Source organism: Parus major, chromosome 3, assembly GCF_001522545.3.
Source record: "Parus major isolate Abel chromosome 3, Parus_major1.1, whole genome shotgun sequence".
NCBI classification, from domain to species: domain Eukaryota; kingdom Metazoa; phylum Chordata; class Aves; order Passeriformes; family Paridae; genus Parus; species Parus major.
The window spans coordinates 48,772,346-48,792,693 of record NC_031770.1 but is presented as its reverse complement, the minus strand read 5'-3'; the positions used below and the strand labels follow the sequence as shown (position 1 = coordinate 48,792,693).

General features: G+C 40.7%; 1 protein-coding gene across 3 annotated transcripts in view; it reads left to right on the top strand.

The window, feature by feature from the left end:
• UTRN (utrophin) overlaps positions 1–20,348 on the top strand; it is a 339,710-nt gene that overhangs the window by 59,015 nt on the left and 260,347 nt on the right. For all 3 annotated transcript variants that reach the window (XM_015621645.2, XM_015621646.1, XM_015621643.1), the window contains 4 exons: positions 14,572–14,664; positions 16,114–16,191; positions 17,917–18,009; positions 18,879–19,051. In XM_015621645.2, the coding sequence (XP_015477131.1) occupies positions 14,572–14,664; positions 16,114–16,191; positions 17,917–18,009; positions 18,879–19,051 (437 nt within the window). The remainder of the gene's footprint in view (positions 1–14,571; positions 14,665–16,113; positions 16,192–17,916; positions 18,010–18,878; positions 19,052–20,348) is intronic.

Here is a 20,348-nt window from a genome sequence, read left to right as displayed (position 1 = left end):
TGACTTATCTGTGACTGCTGTGGGCATTGTATTGAAGAAGATGAAATTGTTTTCAGTCATTCCGCTTGTACTCGTATGGGTATATCACATAAAGCGTCTTTCCTTCTATACTGTGTAATCAGACAGATCCTGCTAAGCTCCTGGATTTCCCTGGTGCAGGGTATGGTCAGATACTCCCAGGATTTGAAGTGACTGTAGCTTTGTAACTCTGTAACTTCATGGCCCATTAAACACCTGAAGCTATGAAAGCCTTGTTAAATATTAAAGAGACTCCTGTAAAAGGACATACTCCCAACTGCTGCATGTCCAATTCAAACTTGAGCATGGCTATTTTGACATGACAAGACACAGATATATGAAAACTGGTATGTTCAAATTGCAAGGAAAACGATGGTGTTAAGTAGAGATCACCTAATGTAAGGAAGTCTAATTTCAATTGTCCCTTAAAAATAGTAAGGGACTGACTTCAGTCCTGTCATGTTGAAGTTTTTTTTGTGTACCAAATCATTTGGGTTGTTTTAAATTCCTTTTCTGTGAACTAGATTGATTTAGTTGCTTAGTAGAGTAGAGAGATTTTTAGAGGTTAGTTAAATGTAATCTGATTTACAGAAAACAAAATGGTAACTCAGGCATTTTGTGTGGAATTGCAAATTTCATTCCAAGAATTTTACTTGTCCTTCCGTATTAATGATATTGTACTTGCCCTTCATTTAGGAAAATAAAAAGTAATTTCTTGAGCCTTTATGAACCAGCTTACCATACAAAAATTGTAATATTGCAAGTGCATGATGCTGAGTTTAAGTCAATTCAATAAGGTTTTACAAAGGATCTAGAAAGAGAGCAGTGTCTTTCTCTTTTCTCATCAGAGAATAGGCAGGTGAGTAAAACACTTAAAGCAGCTCAAGTGTGCTGTGAGGTACCTGCTTCGGATTGGTGAGATAAGAGTTCTTGGTGTAGTTCCCAGTAGAGTAACTTGGTTTTGCATTCTTCGTTTAAACTGTGCTAGAACAATACCATTTATTTGTGTGTTGTTTGAAGTCAAGGCACAAACATTTAAAGTGGATTGAGTCTTAAGGTCAATAAATACACTCAGCCAAGTCTCAGTGCTCTCCAAGGAGAGCTATACACACTACAACTCAAAAGCCTGTGATGGCTGTGTAGTAAGGATATTTTGTTCAAATTAAATGGAATAAAAATTGTTAGAGAAAGTCTGTTACCAAGCTTTAACCAATAGGGAAGTTTGTACTCTATGGATGCTAACTCTGAAGCAGGGAGCACAGTGCCTGTGGAATAGCAGGCCACATAACTTTCTCAGTCTTGCCTGAGAAAGTGGCCTGGGAAATCATAAGGAGGAATTAAAACAATCCTCAGAGATAGAAAACAGCCTTGCAGGTGCTGTTTGTCTGTTCCTTGTTGTCTTGCAAGAGAAGGTTGAGGGGTGGTGAACCCCACTGACCAATGATGGTGATGTGTTAGTTTACTAACCAATAAGAGTTTTACTTTTCTGTGCTTTCACGTATCAGTCTGTAAAAAAGACCTGAGGTAATAAACCGAGAGAAATTCTCCTGTTCGACTCCCAAGAGAGTCTGTGTCGTTCTTCTCGCCGTTCCCAATAGAGCAACGGTACTCAAATATTGAGGCAGAGTATTTCAGCATATGCTTATAAAGCAATGTGATGTTTTTACTTACTGTATTTTTTCCATTGCTCTGTCCAGTCTAATTTCAAGTGTCAAATTTAGCTGTTTTTCTGTGGTATAACCTTAGCAATTAAAGCATCTAGTTGTGTGGATAGCTGATAAATGTTCTTTACACTATGTGGAATTGTTTTCTATCCCTTTATCCCTTTCTTTTATTAATCTTCATTAATACTTACCAATTCATATGTATGTTATGTTCAGAATACCTTTCTGCAATGCAGAAGTGCTATCTTGTCACAGTGGTTTTTAGCCAGTGCAAATAAAGGTAAACATGAGAACTGGCTACAAATTTTGAGTGCCCAATCTGAGACTTTACCTATGCTATCCCAGAGGATTTGGCATTTCTTTGATATTTCTTAATATAAAATAGAGCTCTTGATCCTTATGGAAGAATTCAGAGGGTTCATCTCTTCTGCAAACTCAATTAAATCATCCAAAATATCTAGCTGGTTTTCAGATGGAGCTTGCTCAGCATAGAAAAGGGACTTGAAGATGGATTACACCTGTGTCAGCAAGGGCTGGCTTTAAGGATCTAAGGAAGTCTCCTAATCTGGCACACAGTAATTGCATGTAAAATTGTGTTTTAAATGATTCTGATGAGTTACAGGGGAGCTTGTGGCTAACAGTGGAGTTTGAATTCAAGTGTGGAGGATGATGTAGTGCTCCAGTACCCATATGTTATTTGTTTACGTAGGTAAAGAGGAAGTCAACAAATATTTTCTACTCAACCCTAGTTTGTCCAAATATCTGAATAGCTTCAATATTTATCAACATGTTTTATCAATGTTTTATCAGCAGGCCTGGGATTTTTAACTGCATCTTGCAGATCTCTAGTGCTTCATCTTATAATTACAGAACAAAGTAGTTGGATGCTCACACTTGCAGCTCCAGAAGGTTTCTAGAAACTTGATAGGTGTCTTAAGGAATTCAGGAGTCTCATGTCCCATTTTAGAACCCTGCAAGTACAATTCTTTCTGCCCTATTTTCTTTCTTTACTCCTGCTTTCTGACCCTCTTTTTGGTTTGTTTGTTTGATTGGTTTTTTTTCCCCTCACTTACTATTACACCCTCTCATGTCAGAAGCCTCGTCTGCCTGGCAAATCCTTGCAAATCTCGAGTTTGACTGCCCCGCCTGTTTCATATCCACTTTTGCCTTTGTCACTAGACTTTTTTTCCCATTGAGACCCAGTTTTTCTTTTTGAAGCTCCAGACCTTCTCCATCTGCCCTTCATTTCCCCTCTCCTGCCTTTACAAGATTTGATGCTTGTGTGGTCATTCCTATTTTTGCATCTCCCTTTGTCTCAGTAGTACTAACCTTGCCCTCCCTTTACCTTATTGCAGGATTCAGTCTTTACTGGCTTTAGTTTTCTCATTTTCCAAGGTGGTACTTTTCCAAGCTTGCTTTCAGATTGGTTCCTCTCTTCCTCTGCTATTCCTGAACTTGGCAGGTGGAACACAGAGTCAGCACAAGAAACATGATTCCCTAACTTAATTTAGACCCATGGAGTCAGGTCTGTCACAGCCTGTTGGAACTTAGGGCTGTCACTCACTAGAGGAAGTTTACAGATCCAGCACTGGCAAACTGAGGCTCTGTCTTTTTACCAAAAACTTGTTTCTTCACTGTGTTTGGGAAATTTTCCCACAGGGATGGCAAAAAACCTTCATTGCTAGGAAGGTTGTGCTCTGCAAAAGGAGCATAAAAGCCCAGAGATCTATGGTATTCAGTGAAAATGACACTAGGTTTCCCTGCCCCTCAGTTATAAGTCTTGGATATGGGAGGCTGTTGAATGGAGCCAGCTGGGGCATTGTTCCAAGGTCTCAGGAACTGCATTCAAAGCCTTTGCATGTGTGAGTGCTGGGCCTCCCTTTCCCTTCCATCATGTGTTCCCATTGCTTTCCAATCCAAGCTCAATTTATTTATTTTTTTTTTTTTTTTTCATGTACAGAAGCCTTATAAAGTCTCACTTGTGCATTTGCAGTGTTCTTGAATCTTTGGAGGATTCTGCTCCTCCGGGTCCTGTGTCAGTGCCCCAACATCTGCATTGGCCAACATTGACAGGGCTTGGAGCCAGGCCAGGACCTGCTAGTGTGAATAAAACCAGACATCCCACACTTTTACAGCATCTTAAGCTCTTTTTCCTACTCTGTGGTCTTCCAAAAAATATGTTTCACTTTTGAGTTAAAGAAGAGGTGGAGGTGCAGCTTGGGAGCAGAATGCATCCTCCAGGGCTGAGCTCCAAGTTAGCCTTTGAGAAGACAGGCGCTCAGTGTGGGGCTCCTGTGCATTTCCTCTCCTGGGCTCTGGTGTGTCCCCTCCCCTGGAAGGACACCAAAGAAAGATGAGAGAAGACAGGCCAGTAGGAGAACTCTTGAGTTGTACTTGGAGTGCTTTGGGGTGTGGTAGCTTTATATGCATCTTAAAATTGAAACAGTTAATGCCTGGTATAATGAGGAATGAAGTAATTTGTGAACTGCAAAGTCTTCTTTTTAGCTTTTTGTGTGGTGTGCTGAATAGATGTTTTCTTCCATTTCTGCTCCTTAATTTTCTTTCCTCTAAGAGTTGTTTTGTCATAATAGTAAATCTCAGGTCCTGTACTTCTGAAGATATTTTGCAGCTCCACTGCTGACCCTGAGCAACTGTGATAAATCTTTTTAAAGACAAAATTATACCTATTCATGATAATTAATTTCACATGACCCAAGATACCTGAGGTCAAAGACATTTCAGAAGTGTTGTTTTTTGGGGGGGAAGGAGAATTACAAAGTAGTACATGGACAGTGTATTAGTCATGCAAGAAAAGAGATCAAAAAGATTGATTAGGCAATTTTGTCTGTCCAAGGTGACATCACCTAAGATGGTGTCTAATCCTTTTTGCAGTTCAGTTTTTGTGGCACAAGCAAGGAAATACTCGATGACTGGTAAAGTATTCTACAGTCTAATTGCTTCTGATATTTTTCAATGCTGAATTAAACTGTAGAATGTAACTTCACTCAAAGATAGCCAAAGCTTAAAAAGCAACAGCCTTGGTAGAAAAGAGGAATAATCTGGGTGGAAAAGAATTAGCATTTGCATGAGCTGGCCTTGAAAAAGTCAATATTTAGTCTACTTTTTTCTTGGTCTCTTTTTATGAGAAGACCAAATAAACCTTTCTAGGCCTAGAATATGTATTATACTAATATGTATTAGCCAAGAAGCACAAAAGTAAATTTTTCTTCTCTAATAGGTGTGAGTTATGGTAAGGATGACTACTTTCTAGCATAAATGCAACATTGTGTAGCAGTTTGTGATCTCTCCCAGATATAGCCACAGCAAAAAATTGTCAGTTTTCTGCCTTCCTTTCAACCTCTGCTGCTTTCTGCTCTAAGAACAAAGTGCAGGCAGGATCTACCTTTCTGGACTTGAAAGCTTGGTTGATGCTCTGGGTGTGGGACAGAGTTTGACTGAATTTTGGGCTTGGTTATCATCCCAGTTGTCAGAGTGTTTTGGGGCCTTCTCAAGCACTAGAGCTGAACCTGGTAGAGTCACCAAAGCAAATCTGTACCTGTTAAGTGCTAATCAGAAAAGTCAACCTGCTTAGCAGGAATTTTTTTTAAGGGTCTGGTTGAAGTAATCTGGCTTGAAAAACTATAAATAAAAGGATAACTTTTCAGTCTTACAATAGAGTTAACTGACAGTGGTAAGCAGGGTCCCAGCTGCCCCTGATATTGGTATGTAATGAGGCTTAATTACAAGCTGAGGTTAGTTCTGTTACATTAAATGTGTTATTATAACGTAGGCATATGTAAATGCGTGAATAAATACGCTGGAGACAGAAAGAGTTACCGCTGCCTTGCTGTGCTATTTGCACTAATAGATCTTCCCCTCTTTGGTCGTGTTTTCAGTCAAATATTTTAGGTGTTCTGTGAATTGAACTATCTTTAGCTTTTCAGCTTTGCTGCTCCTTTAAACTCATGTCTGTCATCTAATAGAATCAAAATTTCCAGCATATCTCAGCAATGAGTATTACTTCCCCCTGCCACCCAGTCTGGGGTTTTAAATAGCTAATTAGTTGCTTGTAACTATTTTATTTTTGAGCACCAGTTGTTAAAAATAATTTGGCTTACAAGGAGTCTTCCTCTTCTTATTGTAACTTTTTATTTGTTTGTTTTACTTGGTATTTGAAATCATAGTTTTGGTACTAGTGTTGTGTTGAGATGCCACAACTCCTTGGAAATATTCAGCATAGAGTAAAGTCAGTGAAAATATATGTCACAGTATAGCTAGGATTTATGTATGATGTCCTGTAACTCCTGAATGTTAGTGGAAGGAGAATGGAAAAAAGTATCAAGTTTTAATAAAAATACTTCTGTAAACAATGTCTATGGTCTTAAATTAGAAACTGGCAAGATTATTTGTTGATGTGATTGTTTACTTTATGTAATGACCTTTTTGCTTTCTGATTTGTTTCCCACATTGAATTCCCATGTGCTGGCCTTATGATGTAGCAGCACTTGACATATTTCTTACTTGGTCTTCATCTTGATAAAGTGTAGTTCTTGCTCCTGTGTTGTTTGAGTTTAAACTGGTTACAATGAGTTCCCTGGGAATGTACTTGAACACTGTGAATTGTTCATGCTCTCATGTAAGAGCCCAACCTGTCCAATATTTTCCCCCTCTCAAAGGAAAGGGGTCTTTGCAGTTCTACTACTACTTTGACCTATGTATTGAGCATCCTATTGGATGTTAAGAATTGTCATATATTGGTTAAAAATAATTAACTAAAACAACGCTTAACTTCATGGAAGTGACATTTGAAAATAGAAAAATCTGATAGAAAATCAGTATGTACTGCTTTTTGTCTTATCAGGTTGGTTTGGTGTTCCTGAAGTGGCAGATGATGTAAACAGCTACCAGAGCTTTTACCAGCACTGCTTTGAACAGCTGCAACTTGTCTGCTGCATTCTCTTAGTGGCTGGTGAAGGTCATTTGTATGGTTTTATGAAATGTGTTGCTTTCCTGGTGACAGCCAGCGTGCACTAACTGTGAAACTGAGAGAACCTTTCATCTTGGTTTTAATTTTGTGACTACAATGTCTGATTCAGTATTACTGAGAAGGATGTGAAATGGAGGTGGCTTATCTCTTATTCTCCAGTCTCTTGAGCATTCATTAATTGGAAAAGTTAGGTTTAATAATGTAGCTTCAATAATTATTGAATTAAAACACAGGTAAATTGTCTGCTATAGGTAATTTATATGAGAATTTCATGTTTCTAGTTGAACAGCTGGGTAAACATTTAAACTTCTTTAACGATTGCCTTTGCATATAATTTCATGTTCAAGAATAAAGAACATAAATAATCATGATAAAGTGATAAATAATAGCTTGTGTTTGAAAAAATGGTATTTAGTCCTACTGAGAATTTGTGACTCCCTTTTTCTCTCTAACTTGGCTTAGTTCCCCATTGGTAATAAGGGACAGTTAATAATGTCCTACTGTAGAACAAACTCAATGATCACTGCCTTGTAGCTGTGGTGGCTTTAGTAGAACAGACTGTAAGTGTTGATGGCTGGGCTTTCAACTGTCAGCAGCATTGGATGACTTAAAATCTGATCCAGCTTTTGTTTATATCTTCCTCCATTTCCTGGGAATGCTTTCTGGCAAACTGAAGGAATGATTTCTGCACAGTCATGTTGGCTGGCCTGGATGACCCTTCGTTGTGAGTAATTCTAGATGGACACAAGGAAGTGTGAGTCACCCTCTTAAACCTGATCCAGGTAGAGGGACTTGAAAGATGGCCAAAGGGGCATATGAGGGCTGCTGGTGTGAGGAGATCATTGTGTGGTATCTCCTTCCCAAGGAGTGCTGGTATCTTGCTGGAAAGTGCAAAACCGATGCCTGAGGTGTGTGGTCTTGTGTGCATATGGTAGCATCTGGTCTTCAGCTCAGAGAACATCAGTTCTCTGCTGCTTCTTCATGAGATAAATCAACAGAAGTGGTTCTGCTGTGGATAACTAGCAAAAATCTCTTCCCTCCCTTACTTCTGTTCACACAAAGGCTGGCACCAAAATGTTTGTTGAAATAAATATAACATGATGAATTGGATGTGGTTCTGATCCTTGTGTATGTGCCTAGTGGTGCATAACCAACACTGTCACCATGCAAAGTTCATGAGAACACAAGCAAGTCTAGCCCACAGCTTATGTACAGTCTCTGGCTTTCGCTTTTTTTACTTTCTCTTGCTCTGCCTGCCTTTCCCTTTCCTTTTCCTTCTTCCTCTTTCCCTTACAGCCCTGTTAAGTGAATCAACTCCTTTCCTGCTATCAGTGCTAATTTAAAGCACTGGGGAACCAACACTGCCTCTTTCTAAGTCTGTTAAATATGTTCTTTTGTCTGTTTTATCAAGCCCTTGTGTCTGTTACAGTAACTGCGTGTACAGCTCTGCTGGCAAAGCCTTCTTGAACAGGCTGAGGGAAAGAGATTTCTGCCAGGATTTTTTTTTTTTTTTTTTTTTTCTGCTCTTGTGGCAAACATAAGCAAAGCTGAGAAAAACTACCTTCTGTTAACTGATAAAAGTGTTCAGTGAGGGGGATGTGAATGCTCTACACCCTGAACTGTCACAGATCTTCTGGTACCAAGTGTGCCCTTGCTCTACACCCTGAACTGTCACAGATCTTCTGGTACCAAGTGTGCCCTTGCCTGTCCTTTATACCATCTTTGTAAACTGGACTCTATTTTGTCTTTGAGAAAGGACCCATTAGCTGCCTCGTATTTGTACAGTGCTTAGCACAATGCAAGTTGCTCTTTAAGTACTTACCAACACAGCCATGACTAGCCATTTGCCCTTGTGAAGGGCTCGATATGATTTGTCACTGTCACTCTTTCTTACAAGACAAATACTTAAATTTCTCAATCCATTATGCTCAGTGACGAACTGCCTCTCCTTACAGGAGCCTTGGCAGGGGCTGAACTACTTTGTACTTCAAAACAGTAGTAGTAGTACTAGTACTAGTAGTCTTCAAGTATTTAGAAAGTGAGTAAAATGTCAGTTCTGACAAAGAAATTTAGGTTGCCTTAGCATACTGTATGCCAGATGAGACTCTACAGAGAGAGAAATACATGTGCTGTTTGCATACTGCAGATTGGGTATTTATTTTATATATCTGTGGGTACAGACTTTACTTTTCAGAAGGCCAGGTTATTTTGTGGGCATTTGGAGTGAGCAGTATGGATGTGGGTGGGGATGGTGAAGGAAGCAAGCTGCAGCCCTGTGCCTTAGCTTCTGTCCTCCCCCAGAGCCCTTGCAGCAGCACACTGGCCAGTAGCTGGTCTCAGGGCTGCCTGCTTCACCCCAGTGCAGTCTGCATGGAACAGGTGCCCTCAGGGGAGTCAGACTGCTGCCTCAGAGCCAGGGTTCAAGTGTGCTCCTGTCCCCTGGACTAGGAGTACAGGTCCAGCCTTAGAGGTCATATATTGCAGCTCCCAGATTGCCCTTGCACTGCCACACCAGTAGGCTTGGTGGTGGGCACTGCTCGTGAGGTGATGGGGCTCTGCACGGGTTTTATCACAGAGAGGGTGATGGCAGCAGCCTGGCCTGTGCCTGGTGCAGGAGGGCATGTGTAGCTGCTTTGTCAGCACTGCCCCAGAGCTTTTCCTTGTCTTCTCTTGGGAAATAAGGGTATGGCACTGTCCCTTTGGGCTGCCATTTAAAGAAACTATTTTCCTTCACCCTTCTATGCTTAATAAACTTTGAGTCAGGTGGTTGTCAGAAGCTGGGATCTGTAGCTGTTCTGTTTGCATAAAAAAAGTAGAGGACTTACTGAAGAACAGTGGGTTGCCGTTGATCTGCATCCCAAGAAAGCAGTCCAGCATCCAGCTGCACTGGAGGACAGAGCAGTGATGTTTCTGACTGCAGACCATATGGCTCACATAGCACATCCTGCATGGAAATGTGCGTTCAGGTGGGAGGAGGCAGCGTGAGCAGAGCGGGATGCAGTGCCTGTGCAGTCTCGGCACTATTGGGACATCAGCTGTTAGGGCTGGCTTTATGCCCTGATGGGACAGCTGAGGCTGCCTGGGTGGCAGCTGCCACCAGGTGTGTGCATGTGATTCAGGTGGGTGTGGGAAGCTGGAGAAGCATGTTTTCCAGCTTTCCTGGTGGGTGTGCTTCTGTGGAGGTGGTGATGGGCTTGGTGGGGTGGGTGCTGCAAACTTTCTTAGCAAACTTTCGTCACCTTGCATGTGGGAAAATATATCCTGTGAGCTGACTTCTTTCCCCCAGAGAGCATTTGCTAGACTTTGCTAAATGCAGAGGCTTTGTATATTGCTTTGTCTGTTTTGAGGATAGTGGATACTTTAACAAACCAGGAATGAGTGGCTTAGATTGCAGAAATAATTAAATACTCTTCTGTTGACTCTTTAAACTGACAGCAAAACATGGTGCTCTGATGGCCAGCAAAATGGAAGTCATTCTCCTGAGAAAGCAGATCTAAATTATTTCTACCATCACAGCAGGGTGCATTGTGTAGGGCTAGAGCGTACCATGACCTGTTGAAATGAATGACTGAAAGCAGGAAGTCACTCAGCTTGTTTTCATGCATGTGAAGTGAGGGGATGGAAGCAAAGAAAGAAGGCTGTATCATCTAAATACCCTTATTGCACTGTATTAAATGGGGCATCTTTCTGCTTTTTCAGTAGTTCCAAATCCTTTTTAACTTCTGCACCTAAGGCAACAAATTAATTGAGCATATATGGCTGTAACATTCTCCGTTTTGGTGTTATATATGTGTGTGCTGTTCTAATGATATATAATTATAATTAATTGTATAATTATAAAGGGTTTCCTTCTGTAGGGCCTTTGAGGGTGTCTCCTGCAACATCATTTGTCACAAAACTGGTGAGATAGGGGTTTGATGAATGGAGTGTTAAATAAATGAGGAATTGCCTAGACAGCTGCATCCAAAGATTTGCACTCAAATCAAATCAAAGGACTGCTCAATGTCCAAACGAAGATCAGAAACAAGTGCTTTCCCTCAGGGATCCATAATGGGATCTGTAGGGTTCTATCACATTGGGCCAGAGCTTATCTGTCTCTATCACTTGGGCCTGCGGCAGGAGTGGGTCACACCCCAGGAGCAGGATGACCCGAGGTGTGACTAGAGCACTTGCTCTACGGCTTTCTGGCTGTCATTCTGTGCTCTGAGGAGACAAGGACCAGAGGGAGGTCTTCTGGATGGGATAATAGAGGATTTATTGCTCTGAGGAATATTGGGGGCAAAAGACAGAAAATGCGAGTGTACAACAGCTGAAATAGGGAGGTGGTTCAAAGGGAGGGTACAAAGCATCAGCTAATCAGAGATATCCTGGGGAGGGTGCACAAAATCATCCTCCAATGAGGGAGGTGGGGGGGAAAGCTGGGTCACATGGACTAATCAAGCATTGAAGTTTAGGGGATTTCCGAAGTGGAATTCCAAGCATGCGGTGGGCCTAAGACAGATTGACAGGAGACTCAGGGCAGATTGACAGCATGGGGTGGGAGGGTCTCATCTGGACCAAACCATCCATTTGGGCAATCACAGAACATAGCATTAACAAGAAACACACTGCAACAGGGTTCAATATCACCAATGGCATGCAGTGGGTTTGAGTACGCCCTCAGCGAGTTTGCAGATGGCACCATGCTAAGCAAGCACAGTTGATTTGCAAGTGGCAATGGTTGTCACCCAAAAAGACTTCAGGCTAGAGAAGTGGACCCACATGAATCTTGGGAAGTTCAGTGAGGTCCTGGCCTGCACCTGCATCATGGCATTCCCCAGTGTCTGTACAGACTGGGAGATGAATCCATTAGGAGCAGCCCTGTGGAAAAGCACTTGGGGGTACTGGTGGATGACAAATGAGACAGAAATGTGTGTTTCAGCTCAGAGAGCCATACTGTGGGCTTCATAAAAAAAGTGTGGCTAGCAGGACACTGGAAGTGATTATTCCCCTCTGCTCTGGAGAGGCCAACATTTCAATGACTAAGAGGCTTGTTTGGTTTTTTTAGTTTTTTTCTTTCATAATGAGTGTTTGAATATTACTGCGTCCAGAGACCTCTGTTAGCTCCTACTGCTTGCTTTTCTAGTCATATGAACAATTTCCTTGTGCCCTTAGCAACCTTTTTTTACTGTCTTCAATGTGGTGATGCAAACCAAATGTAAACTAAATTTTACTGGCATCTGGGTTGTTTGCACTGTGGCTGATCTCCTCCTGTATTACACCATAAACTGTACAAGAGGCTTCTCTGCATCTCTATTTGTTATCCTGTTCTCTGGCTCATAAAATCTCTGAATGGTTAAGGTTGGAAAGGACCCCTGGAGATCACCTAGTCCAGCCTCCCTGCTCAAGCAGGGAGCCCTAGAGCATGTTACTCAGGATTGCATCCAGATTTTTTTTTTTAGTATCTCCAGTGAGGGAAATTGCACAACCTCTCTGGCTACTCTGTTCTGTTGTGTAGTCACCTGCACAGGGAAGGTATTACTTATGTTCAGGTGAAACTTCCATCAGTTTCTGCCTGTTTCCTCTTGTCCTGTTGCTCTACTGAGAAGAGATTCGCTCTGTCCTCTTGGGACATTCCCTTCAGATACTTACAGACTCTGATCATGTCTCAGTTGTCTCTTCTCAAGGCTTAACAAGCCCAGCTCCCTTAAGCTTTCCTTGAAAGATATGCTTCAATCCTTTGATCAGCTTTGTTGCCCTTTGCTGGAGCTACTCCAGGAGCTCCACAACTCTCTGGTACTGAGGAGCTCAGAACTGAAGCACTCGTGAGGCTCACATACACCTGGTGAGATGTGTCCTCAGTAGGGATGAATAGAGAGACCAGATCACCTCTCTTGACTTCCTGGCAGTGTGTTCTTCCCAGTGCCCCCATTGGCCTCCTTAGTCACATGGGCACCCTGTTGGTTCATGGACAGCTTGTTGTCCACCAGGACTCCAAGGTCCCTGTCCACAGAGCTGCTTCACAGCATTTCAGCCCAAGCCTGCACTGGAGCATGAGGTTATTCCTCCCCTGGTTCAGGCCCTTGAGCTTGCCTTTGTTGAATTTCACACAGTTCCCTTCTGCCCATCTCTCCAGCCTGCTGAGGTTCCTCTGAGTGGCTGCACGGCCCTCAGGAGTACTGGCCACTCCTCCCAGCTTCATGTCATCTGTGAATTTGCTGAGGAGGCACCTGGGCCTCTATCCAAATCATTGATGAAGAAGTTAAACAATACTGAGCCCAGTGTTGAACCTTAGGAGACACCACAAATGAGAGGCCTCCAACTAGACTCTGTGCCAGTGTTAGTGACCCTCTCCTCTGGGATTTTCCATTCAGCCAGTTCTCAATCCACCTCACCTTTCACTTGTCCAGTTCCTGGAGTTTGCCTGTGTGGATATGATGGGAGACAGTGTCAAAAGATTTGCTGAAGTCCAGGTGGGCAACAGCCATTGGTCTCCCCTCATCTCTCCAGCCGGTTGTCCCATTGTAGGCTCCAGCATGCTTTAAAAGTTTCGTTATGTGGCTGTGAAGTATCTGAATCATCTGTGAGAAGTACACCCTCTGAGAGGAAGATCACACTTAACACTGTTTAGATGGTTGAAATTGTTACATTTAATTATGTTTTTGTACAGGAAACTGATTTTTTTTTTTGCAGCTGTTCAATTCTGATTTTTTTTTTCTTGTGTTGGTAGTTTCAGTAGTATCAAATCTAACTAAATGGGACACCTAAAGAAAACCCATATGAATTTTGGGGTAAACCAGACATTTGCCAAAAAACCGGGTTCATTGTTCAGTTTCTCTTTTTCGGTTCAGTTTTCTTTTTCTGTTAACCAGTATTTGGCAATTACCAGCAGCTGTAGGGCAGGAGGAGATAAGCGAAGACAGGAGAGATCTATGCCAGCTAATTAATGTCATGTATGGCAGGTCTTTGACAGCCTTCTTTCTGAAGAGCAATGTTAAAAAGTCAAGGTGATAGGAAAAGGAAATATTGCAGCTTTTTGTGCTACTTAGAAAATATTTTTCTTCTCCTCACATTGGCACTTGCAAGGGACACTGAAAGCAGTGGTTTAATTGATTTCTTGGCAGCCAGCAGGTGAATATTACAAAGCAAATACACTTAGTTGCTGGCTGGCTGTGTCTTCTCCCCCTGCCCTGTAAAACTGTCCCACAGTAACTTACTTCTGGTCCAAGAAGAGATAAGATAAAAAAGAAGCATGGAAAAGGTTAACACGATTCCACTCTCATCTGCCACAGTTCTTGTACGGAGTCCCTCCACTCCCAAAGAAAGCAGAAATTAGAAATTTATGATTTAGAGTAGCTCTGGGTTTCACATGATGCTTTTTTTTCCATGGTAGAGAAAGTGATAAGTTTGTTTCAATAAATAGCGTACCTTTGGATCTACTGGTCTTTGTAGAACAGTGGCATCTTCTTACACAGGGCTCAATTCCAAGTAATTTTTTGTCTTTTTTTAAAATCTGAGAGAACTCGTTCCAAAAGTTGATTTCTGAAAAGCCTCAGTTTCTTCTTCCTTTAGATGCAGCCAAACCACAGCATTCCTTCTCAAATGACTCCTCAAACTTGCCAAGTTTTCTTTCTTTGCCATCTTTGTGTGTTAATGCATCCATCCTAATCTGAGCCAGGATGTACTGATTTGGTTCCTTAGTACAGTACTGCTGATGCACAGAACTACAGTGATAGGGAGGAAAGAAAAAAACACTTAGAAAGGGAAGGGTTCCTTCTTGGTCACTGTAGCAGTCCCCAAGCTTTCATTTACTACTTTTAGTACCAAATAAGTAGAAATTAAAAAGATACGAAGGAAGAAGTATCTATGTTCAAGGAAGTTCTGCTTAAGCAGTTTTTGTTTCTCCTTTTGTTTCTTCTACAGAGTGGGAAGGCCCCAGTGAAAGATATGTTCACAGATCTCAAAGATGGAAGGAAGCTTTTGGACCTTTTGGAGGGTCTGACAGGGAAACCTCTGGTAAGAGAAACATCTGAGTCATATTTTCATTTATTAAAAAAACCCAAACCAATGAATAAACAAAACACAGACAGAGGCATATGTTTTGGTTTTTTTAATTTGAATTTATTTAAAACCCTATTTTGCTTGTAATGTGTACTTGTTCTCTGCAGTCCCAGTGAAATTCCCATGAACTCCACTCATGAGATACAGGGTCAGGCTGAAGCTTAGCTGTGTAATCCTCTCTTGAGGGTTTACATATTATCTAGTAGAGCATGTAAAACCAGTGGTGTTTACATTTTTAATATGTTTTTGACAGACGTCTTTTAAAGATTGTTTGTGATCAGGTGTTCAGCTGGATCCCTGTGGGCTTCTAGTAAGCTTGTGAAAAATCCCTTAAAGAAAAAAAAGAAAGCAAAAAGGCAACAGCTAGTAGGTAAAAATCTGCATCTCCACTGAAATATTTTGTCATCTACAGACAGGAAAAGGCTGAAAACTGCTCAAAAGGTGTATGGGAAAAGAGTGTATGGCTGAAAACTCTTCCCCTGCTAACATTAATGGCTCTTCATAAAGGTCCATGAAGTATGGTGAAACCTGTGCCATTACTTGGAATTAAATTATTGATTTCACTATTTATAATGTCTCAAATTTGTTTATGGACCTTATGAGGAACCTTCAGTCATATAAAATTTCATGTCGTAAGCTCACTTCATTTTTTAAGCAGCTGTGTTTTATTAGTACTTTTAATAATTTGTGGTGTGATTTGATGTATGCTGAAAACAACAGGAGTTTTTTTGTTTCTAAGTTGATTACTGTGTTCCATGTTCAGCTCCATGCTCTTGCAGTATGATCACTTTCAGACACAGGTATTAAATTATAGTGATTAAAGGCAAATGGAGTGGCAGATATTGTCAAGAGTTGAAGGTTTGATTTTGTTTTTGTTTTTTTGGTTTTTTTTTCTAGTTGTGTAGTTTTTGTTTTGTTTTTTTTTTTTTTTATTTGCCCTGATATTAAAAGGAAGGGAAAGTCAGGAAGCATAACTTCTTCCCAGTATGCAAAGATTTAGCAGGCTTTTGGTGCCAGAAAAACAAATTGCTGCTTGTTCTCTCCTGGGAGCCAGAAAATTTCAAGTACCCTGGCAAATGTTCAAAAGCCTCAGATTTTCCCCAGGAACTCTCCCTCTGCTTTTGCATTGCTGGTTTATTATTCTGTAGATGCTGGGAATAAAAATTTTGGACTTAGTGAAGATGAGCTGAAACATATTTTGAATCCAAGGCCTATCCTGTATCTGGAATTGGAGAATATTGTTCTGACCAATTTTCGTTTTGAAATTGTTTATGATCTTGTTTCATTTTTCTTACTACTACTGAAAGAAAAAAAAAAAGTTAAAATCTGGAGAGTTTTTCTCTGATTTTGTTTGGTATGTCCATTAATTCTGATGTTGAACAGATTGTAACTTTTTATTTTCAGCCTAAAGAACGAGGTTCCACAAGAGTACATGCCTTAAATAATGTCAACCGAGTACTGCAAGTCTTGCATCAGAACAATGTGAGCATGTTCTTCCACAACTTTTTGAGAGATTCTTTAGTTTATTGTTGTATGTAAATGAGTTCAGAAGGCAGAGAATAAAGATTTTTCGTACCTAAAATGAAATCTCATTGAGATGGGTGAACTGTTCATAATTTCTTACATGATTTAGAATTTCAGTGTCCAGCAATTTTGTGAGTTCTTAAAATCCAAACTTAATAATTGTATTAAACCACTAATCACAAAACTGTGGGTTTTTTTGAGATGGGTGCAGGTCTTGAGAAAAAGCTGCCTTGAAGCTTTGCTATTGCATAGCTGATGAATACAGCAGCACAAAAAAATAATTTCCAGTTATGCTGCATAACTTGTGCAGAAATCTGTAAGGGGATGGCTGGTTTCGTGGTTCTGTCCTGCTCTCCACGTCCAGGAGTCTTTTCATTGACTTCTGTCATCTCTGTGTCAAACATATAGTTTCTAATTTGCACCTTTGGTAACTGATCAAAAAGAGCAAGCAAAACAAAATCCTCCTTTAATAAAAATAATAATTATTTGGCTTAATATTTGTTTTTACTGCCTGGAAGATGATAGTGCTATAGTAAAGTGATTTTAGTTTTTCTTCCTTTTTTGATGAACAGTTCCTGGTAAGTGTGCTCTCTATACTTAGAAATTTCTATTTGTGAATGTCAAGTCACTAAAATTAACTTAATAAGAGCATTTTGGCAATAAAATACATCAAATACAAGCAAGCACAGGCATATTTATATAGACTGCTGATTGAAGAGTGATACCAACATGCTGTATTATACTGCAATTTCCCCTCTGTGTTGGTGGACTAGTGTCATATTTCTTGGAAGGAGACGAAGCTGGCAGTGGGTTGTTTTTGTTCTTTGAGATACTGTAAATATTAACTTTTAAAAGGATAAATAATGAGTTTTCCAGCTTGAAACTGATTTATTTTATTATAACAATAAATGAAACAATACTGAATTGCAATAATTAATTATTTCTTCCTTAAGCTAAGAGCATCTGGGTTTCTGGGAGTAAACAGATGGCCTTAGTTAGCTGAAGGTTGTTGAGGTCATGTACTTGATTTATGCCTACTGCTTAGCTTCATTAGAAAGTGTGTTTGTTATGATGGGGAGAAAAGACATCCATTGAGAAGCAGTTGCATTCTGTTTGAGAGTTTGTGGGCTATGCAATATTCATAACTTGCAAAGTAATTTATGAAAGTGTTTAAATATATATTGCAAGGATCAGACAAATCTAGGGTGTAGGTGATCAAGTGATCCTGTGAACCTCATCCTTTAAGCAGAATGGTTCCAAGTAAGGAAAGTCAACTTTTTTGATTTGTCAATCAAATTAAAAAAAAAATAAAAAAAAAAAGGACCAAACTTGCTAAACTTTTATTTTCCTATCAGATTCTTTATGCTTGCATTTCTATTGTTCAGTTTTGACTGCTGGTATGTACCTGTATATTTAGAGGAGAGAATAAAACTCTTCCAATGGAATATCTTCTTTGGTGCCATTCTTTGTCATCTAGTTTAAGCAGTTAACATGAAGTTTATTTAAGCAGATGTCATGATAAATTCAGATGAACAGTTCTCTGTCAACTCTGCTTTTCTCTTCAACTACTTTCTATTTGAGAGCACTTGGTAATACTTGGCTGGACAGCCAGGGAAGTGGGGTGGGGTTATGACTTGGAGCTGTGATAGCAGTGTTTAATAGAGTGTGATTCAACCTCTCCAGGTGGAGTTGGTGAATATTGGAGGAACTGACATCGTTGATGGAAATCACAAGCTGACGCTGGGGCTGCTGTGGAGCATTATCTTGCACTGGCAGGTGAGAGGCTGCTATGAGATCTCTTCCTTTCCAGGAATCATGTACATTGTTCTGCTGTGATTTTCACAAACCTTCCCAGGCTTTTGGTGGCAGAAAATACTGCTTCTATTTTGGGCTGGTAAATAAAGGCAGGCCAGTATTTGGTTTCTGCTCAAAGTCTATTGGCTGCTTCCCATGATCCGTACTCTCGTATGTGCCCAGTTGTGCACAGCCGCTCAGTTTAGTTCCTGCTGGTGAGAATTGCAGAGAGGCTTTTCAGGCTGAAGCATTATATTTCTATTCCTTCCTCAGGGGCTTGTGGCAGGTAGTGTTTTACTGTTTTGGTAGCTGTGTTTGTCTTGCATCTTACAGCTGCTTTGTAGGTTTGTTAGTCTCATAGAATGAATTGCTCCTGGTTTATCCAAGTATGTGGGAAGATCATCAAATTGACTTGGAGGGACTTTGGTAGATATGTGATGTTTGTAGTACCCAAACAACAAACTACTTTTGTTGGATCAGCAGATATCCACTTCTTGCAGAAAACCTATACAAGCTGTATTTTTTGAGTTTATTTACTGGTGGAACCACAGCAGAGGCAGTGAGGAGTATTATTCCCTGTGCTTAGAGCAGACGAGCACTAAGGAGAGTGGGGAGGCTCATAATATAAAAGTAATGTGTCATTATTACACAAAGCATCACTGGCTCTTGTAATCAATAGAGGGCAAAGATGGCCTGAAGACTGCTATTCCAAAACTTCATGTGGGGAATTGGAGTCTGATTCATTGCTTTTCATGGGGAAGCCCCTTTGATGATTTGTGAAGTAATTTGGTTTTGTAAGGAGGAGAAGTGGGGCATATGTTCAGAAAGGTGTGGTTGTTGCTGTCTTGCAGGTGAAGGATGTCATGAAGAACATCATGTCAGATTTGCAGCAGACCAACAGTGAGAAGATACTGCTGAGCTGGGTTCGGCAGTCCACCAGACCCTACAGTCAGGTCAACGTTTTGAACTTCACCACGAGCTGGGCTGATGGGCTCGCCTTTAATGCTGTGATTCACAGACACAAGTAAGTGGCAAACAGCTTGTCTTTGACATAGTGAAGTAAACAATTTTGTTTTTTCTGTGTCTTCATACTTGAGCATTTGACAGCTTCTAGCCTATTTGAGTGATTCACTATCCAGGTTTTTTGTTTGTCTTTTTTTGTGGTAACAACAGCAGTGGTGGGACGTTCCCAGAGCCTTGCAAAGGCTGGAGCCACGGCAGGAGTGTAACACTGAGTTCCTGCACATGCACAAACACTTGCTAATTTGAATGGATTTACATCCCACTTGCTTTTTATAGTGAATATATTGAAAGGGTCTCTGTGGGGGAAGGGGGAGCTGACCTTCTCCTTTTACCTTCCTTTTACCTGGCCCCCTCTGTAAATAGAAACATCACTTCCATTGGAAATTGCCAAATCATTTCAATAAGAAGATACAGAAGCTTCAAAATGAAAGAATGAGAGATTCTGTAGCTTTCCTGGTGTTTTTTAATATATCTTGCTTGAAAGACAATGTATGCAGTTCTTTCAGGAGAACTGTGGGGCAGAATATCAAAGGGTAATAGAACACTTCAGGTATCTCTAGAGTATCCTTTAGTTTGTTCATTATACTTTATAAGGAATAACATTAAAGTTTCTTTGCACAGATCTTTTGTGTTCTTTCTGATTTTTGCAAAACTCTTCAGACATTTAAATAAATCATCATTACAGATTCTGTTAACATTGCATACCCTTTTTTACTTCCTTTTTAAAAATCTCTTCTTTGAGATCTACTGGACAATTCATTCTAATCCAGCGTCTCTTAAATGAAGTCAGCTCATTGCTTTGCAAAGTCTGACTCTTCTTACCCATAAATAACCATTTTAATGTGGAAATGGTATAATAATTTCTAGAATTTAACCAGACCTCCTGGTCACCAGGTATTTGACACAGCAAAAGCTTTACAAACACTCATGTTAACACCCAGCAGATGCAAAGTGTTTGCAGAACATATGTTCACTTTGAGCCTGCTCTAAAGTGCCCCTTTGGCCTGTGGTAACTGGAATAGGCCCTGTCACAGGCTTGCTGGCTTCAGGACAGGTCTGCCCTGCCATAGTCTGTGTCTTGTGGACCAGAGCTGGCTTGTGTGGACCACAGCCTGCATGGGTGTGAAAAGTGGGCCAGCACCACGCTGACGGCTTCTGCAGGTTTGGAAGGACTGCTGTGCAAGGACAGAGCAATACTACCAAATGTCTCGCTGGAATTTATCACAAGCATTACTAAGTCCCTCCCCTGGATGGTGTGAGCAGTTGTGATTTTCCTACCAGCACAACTGCCTGTAGTG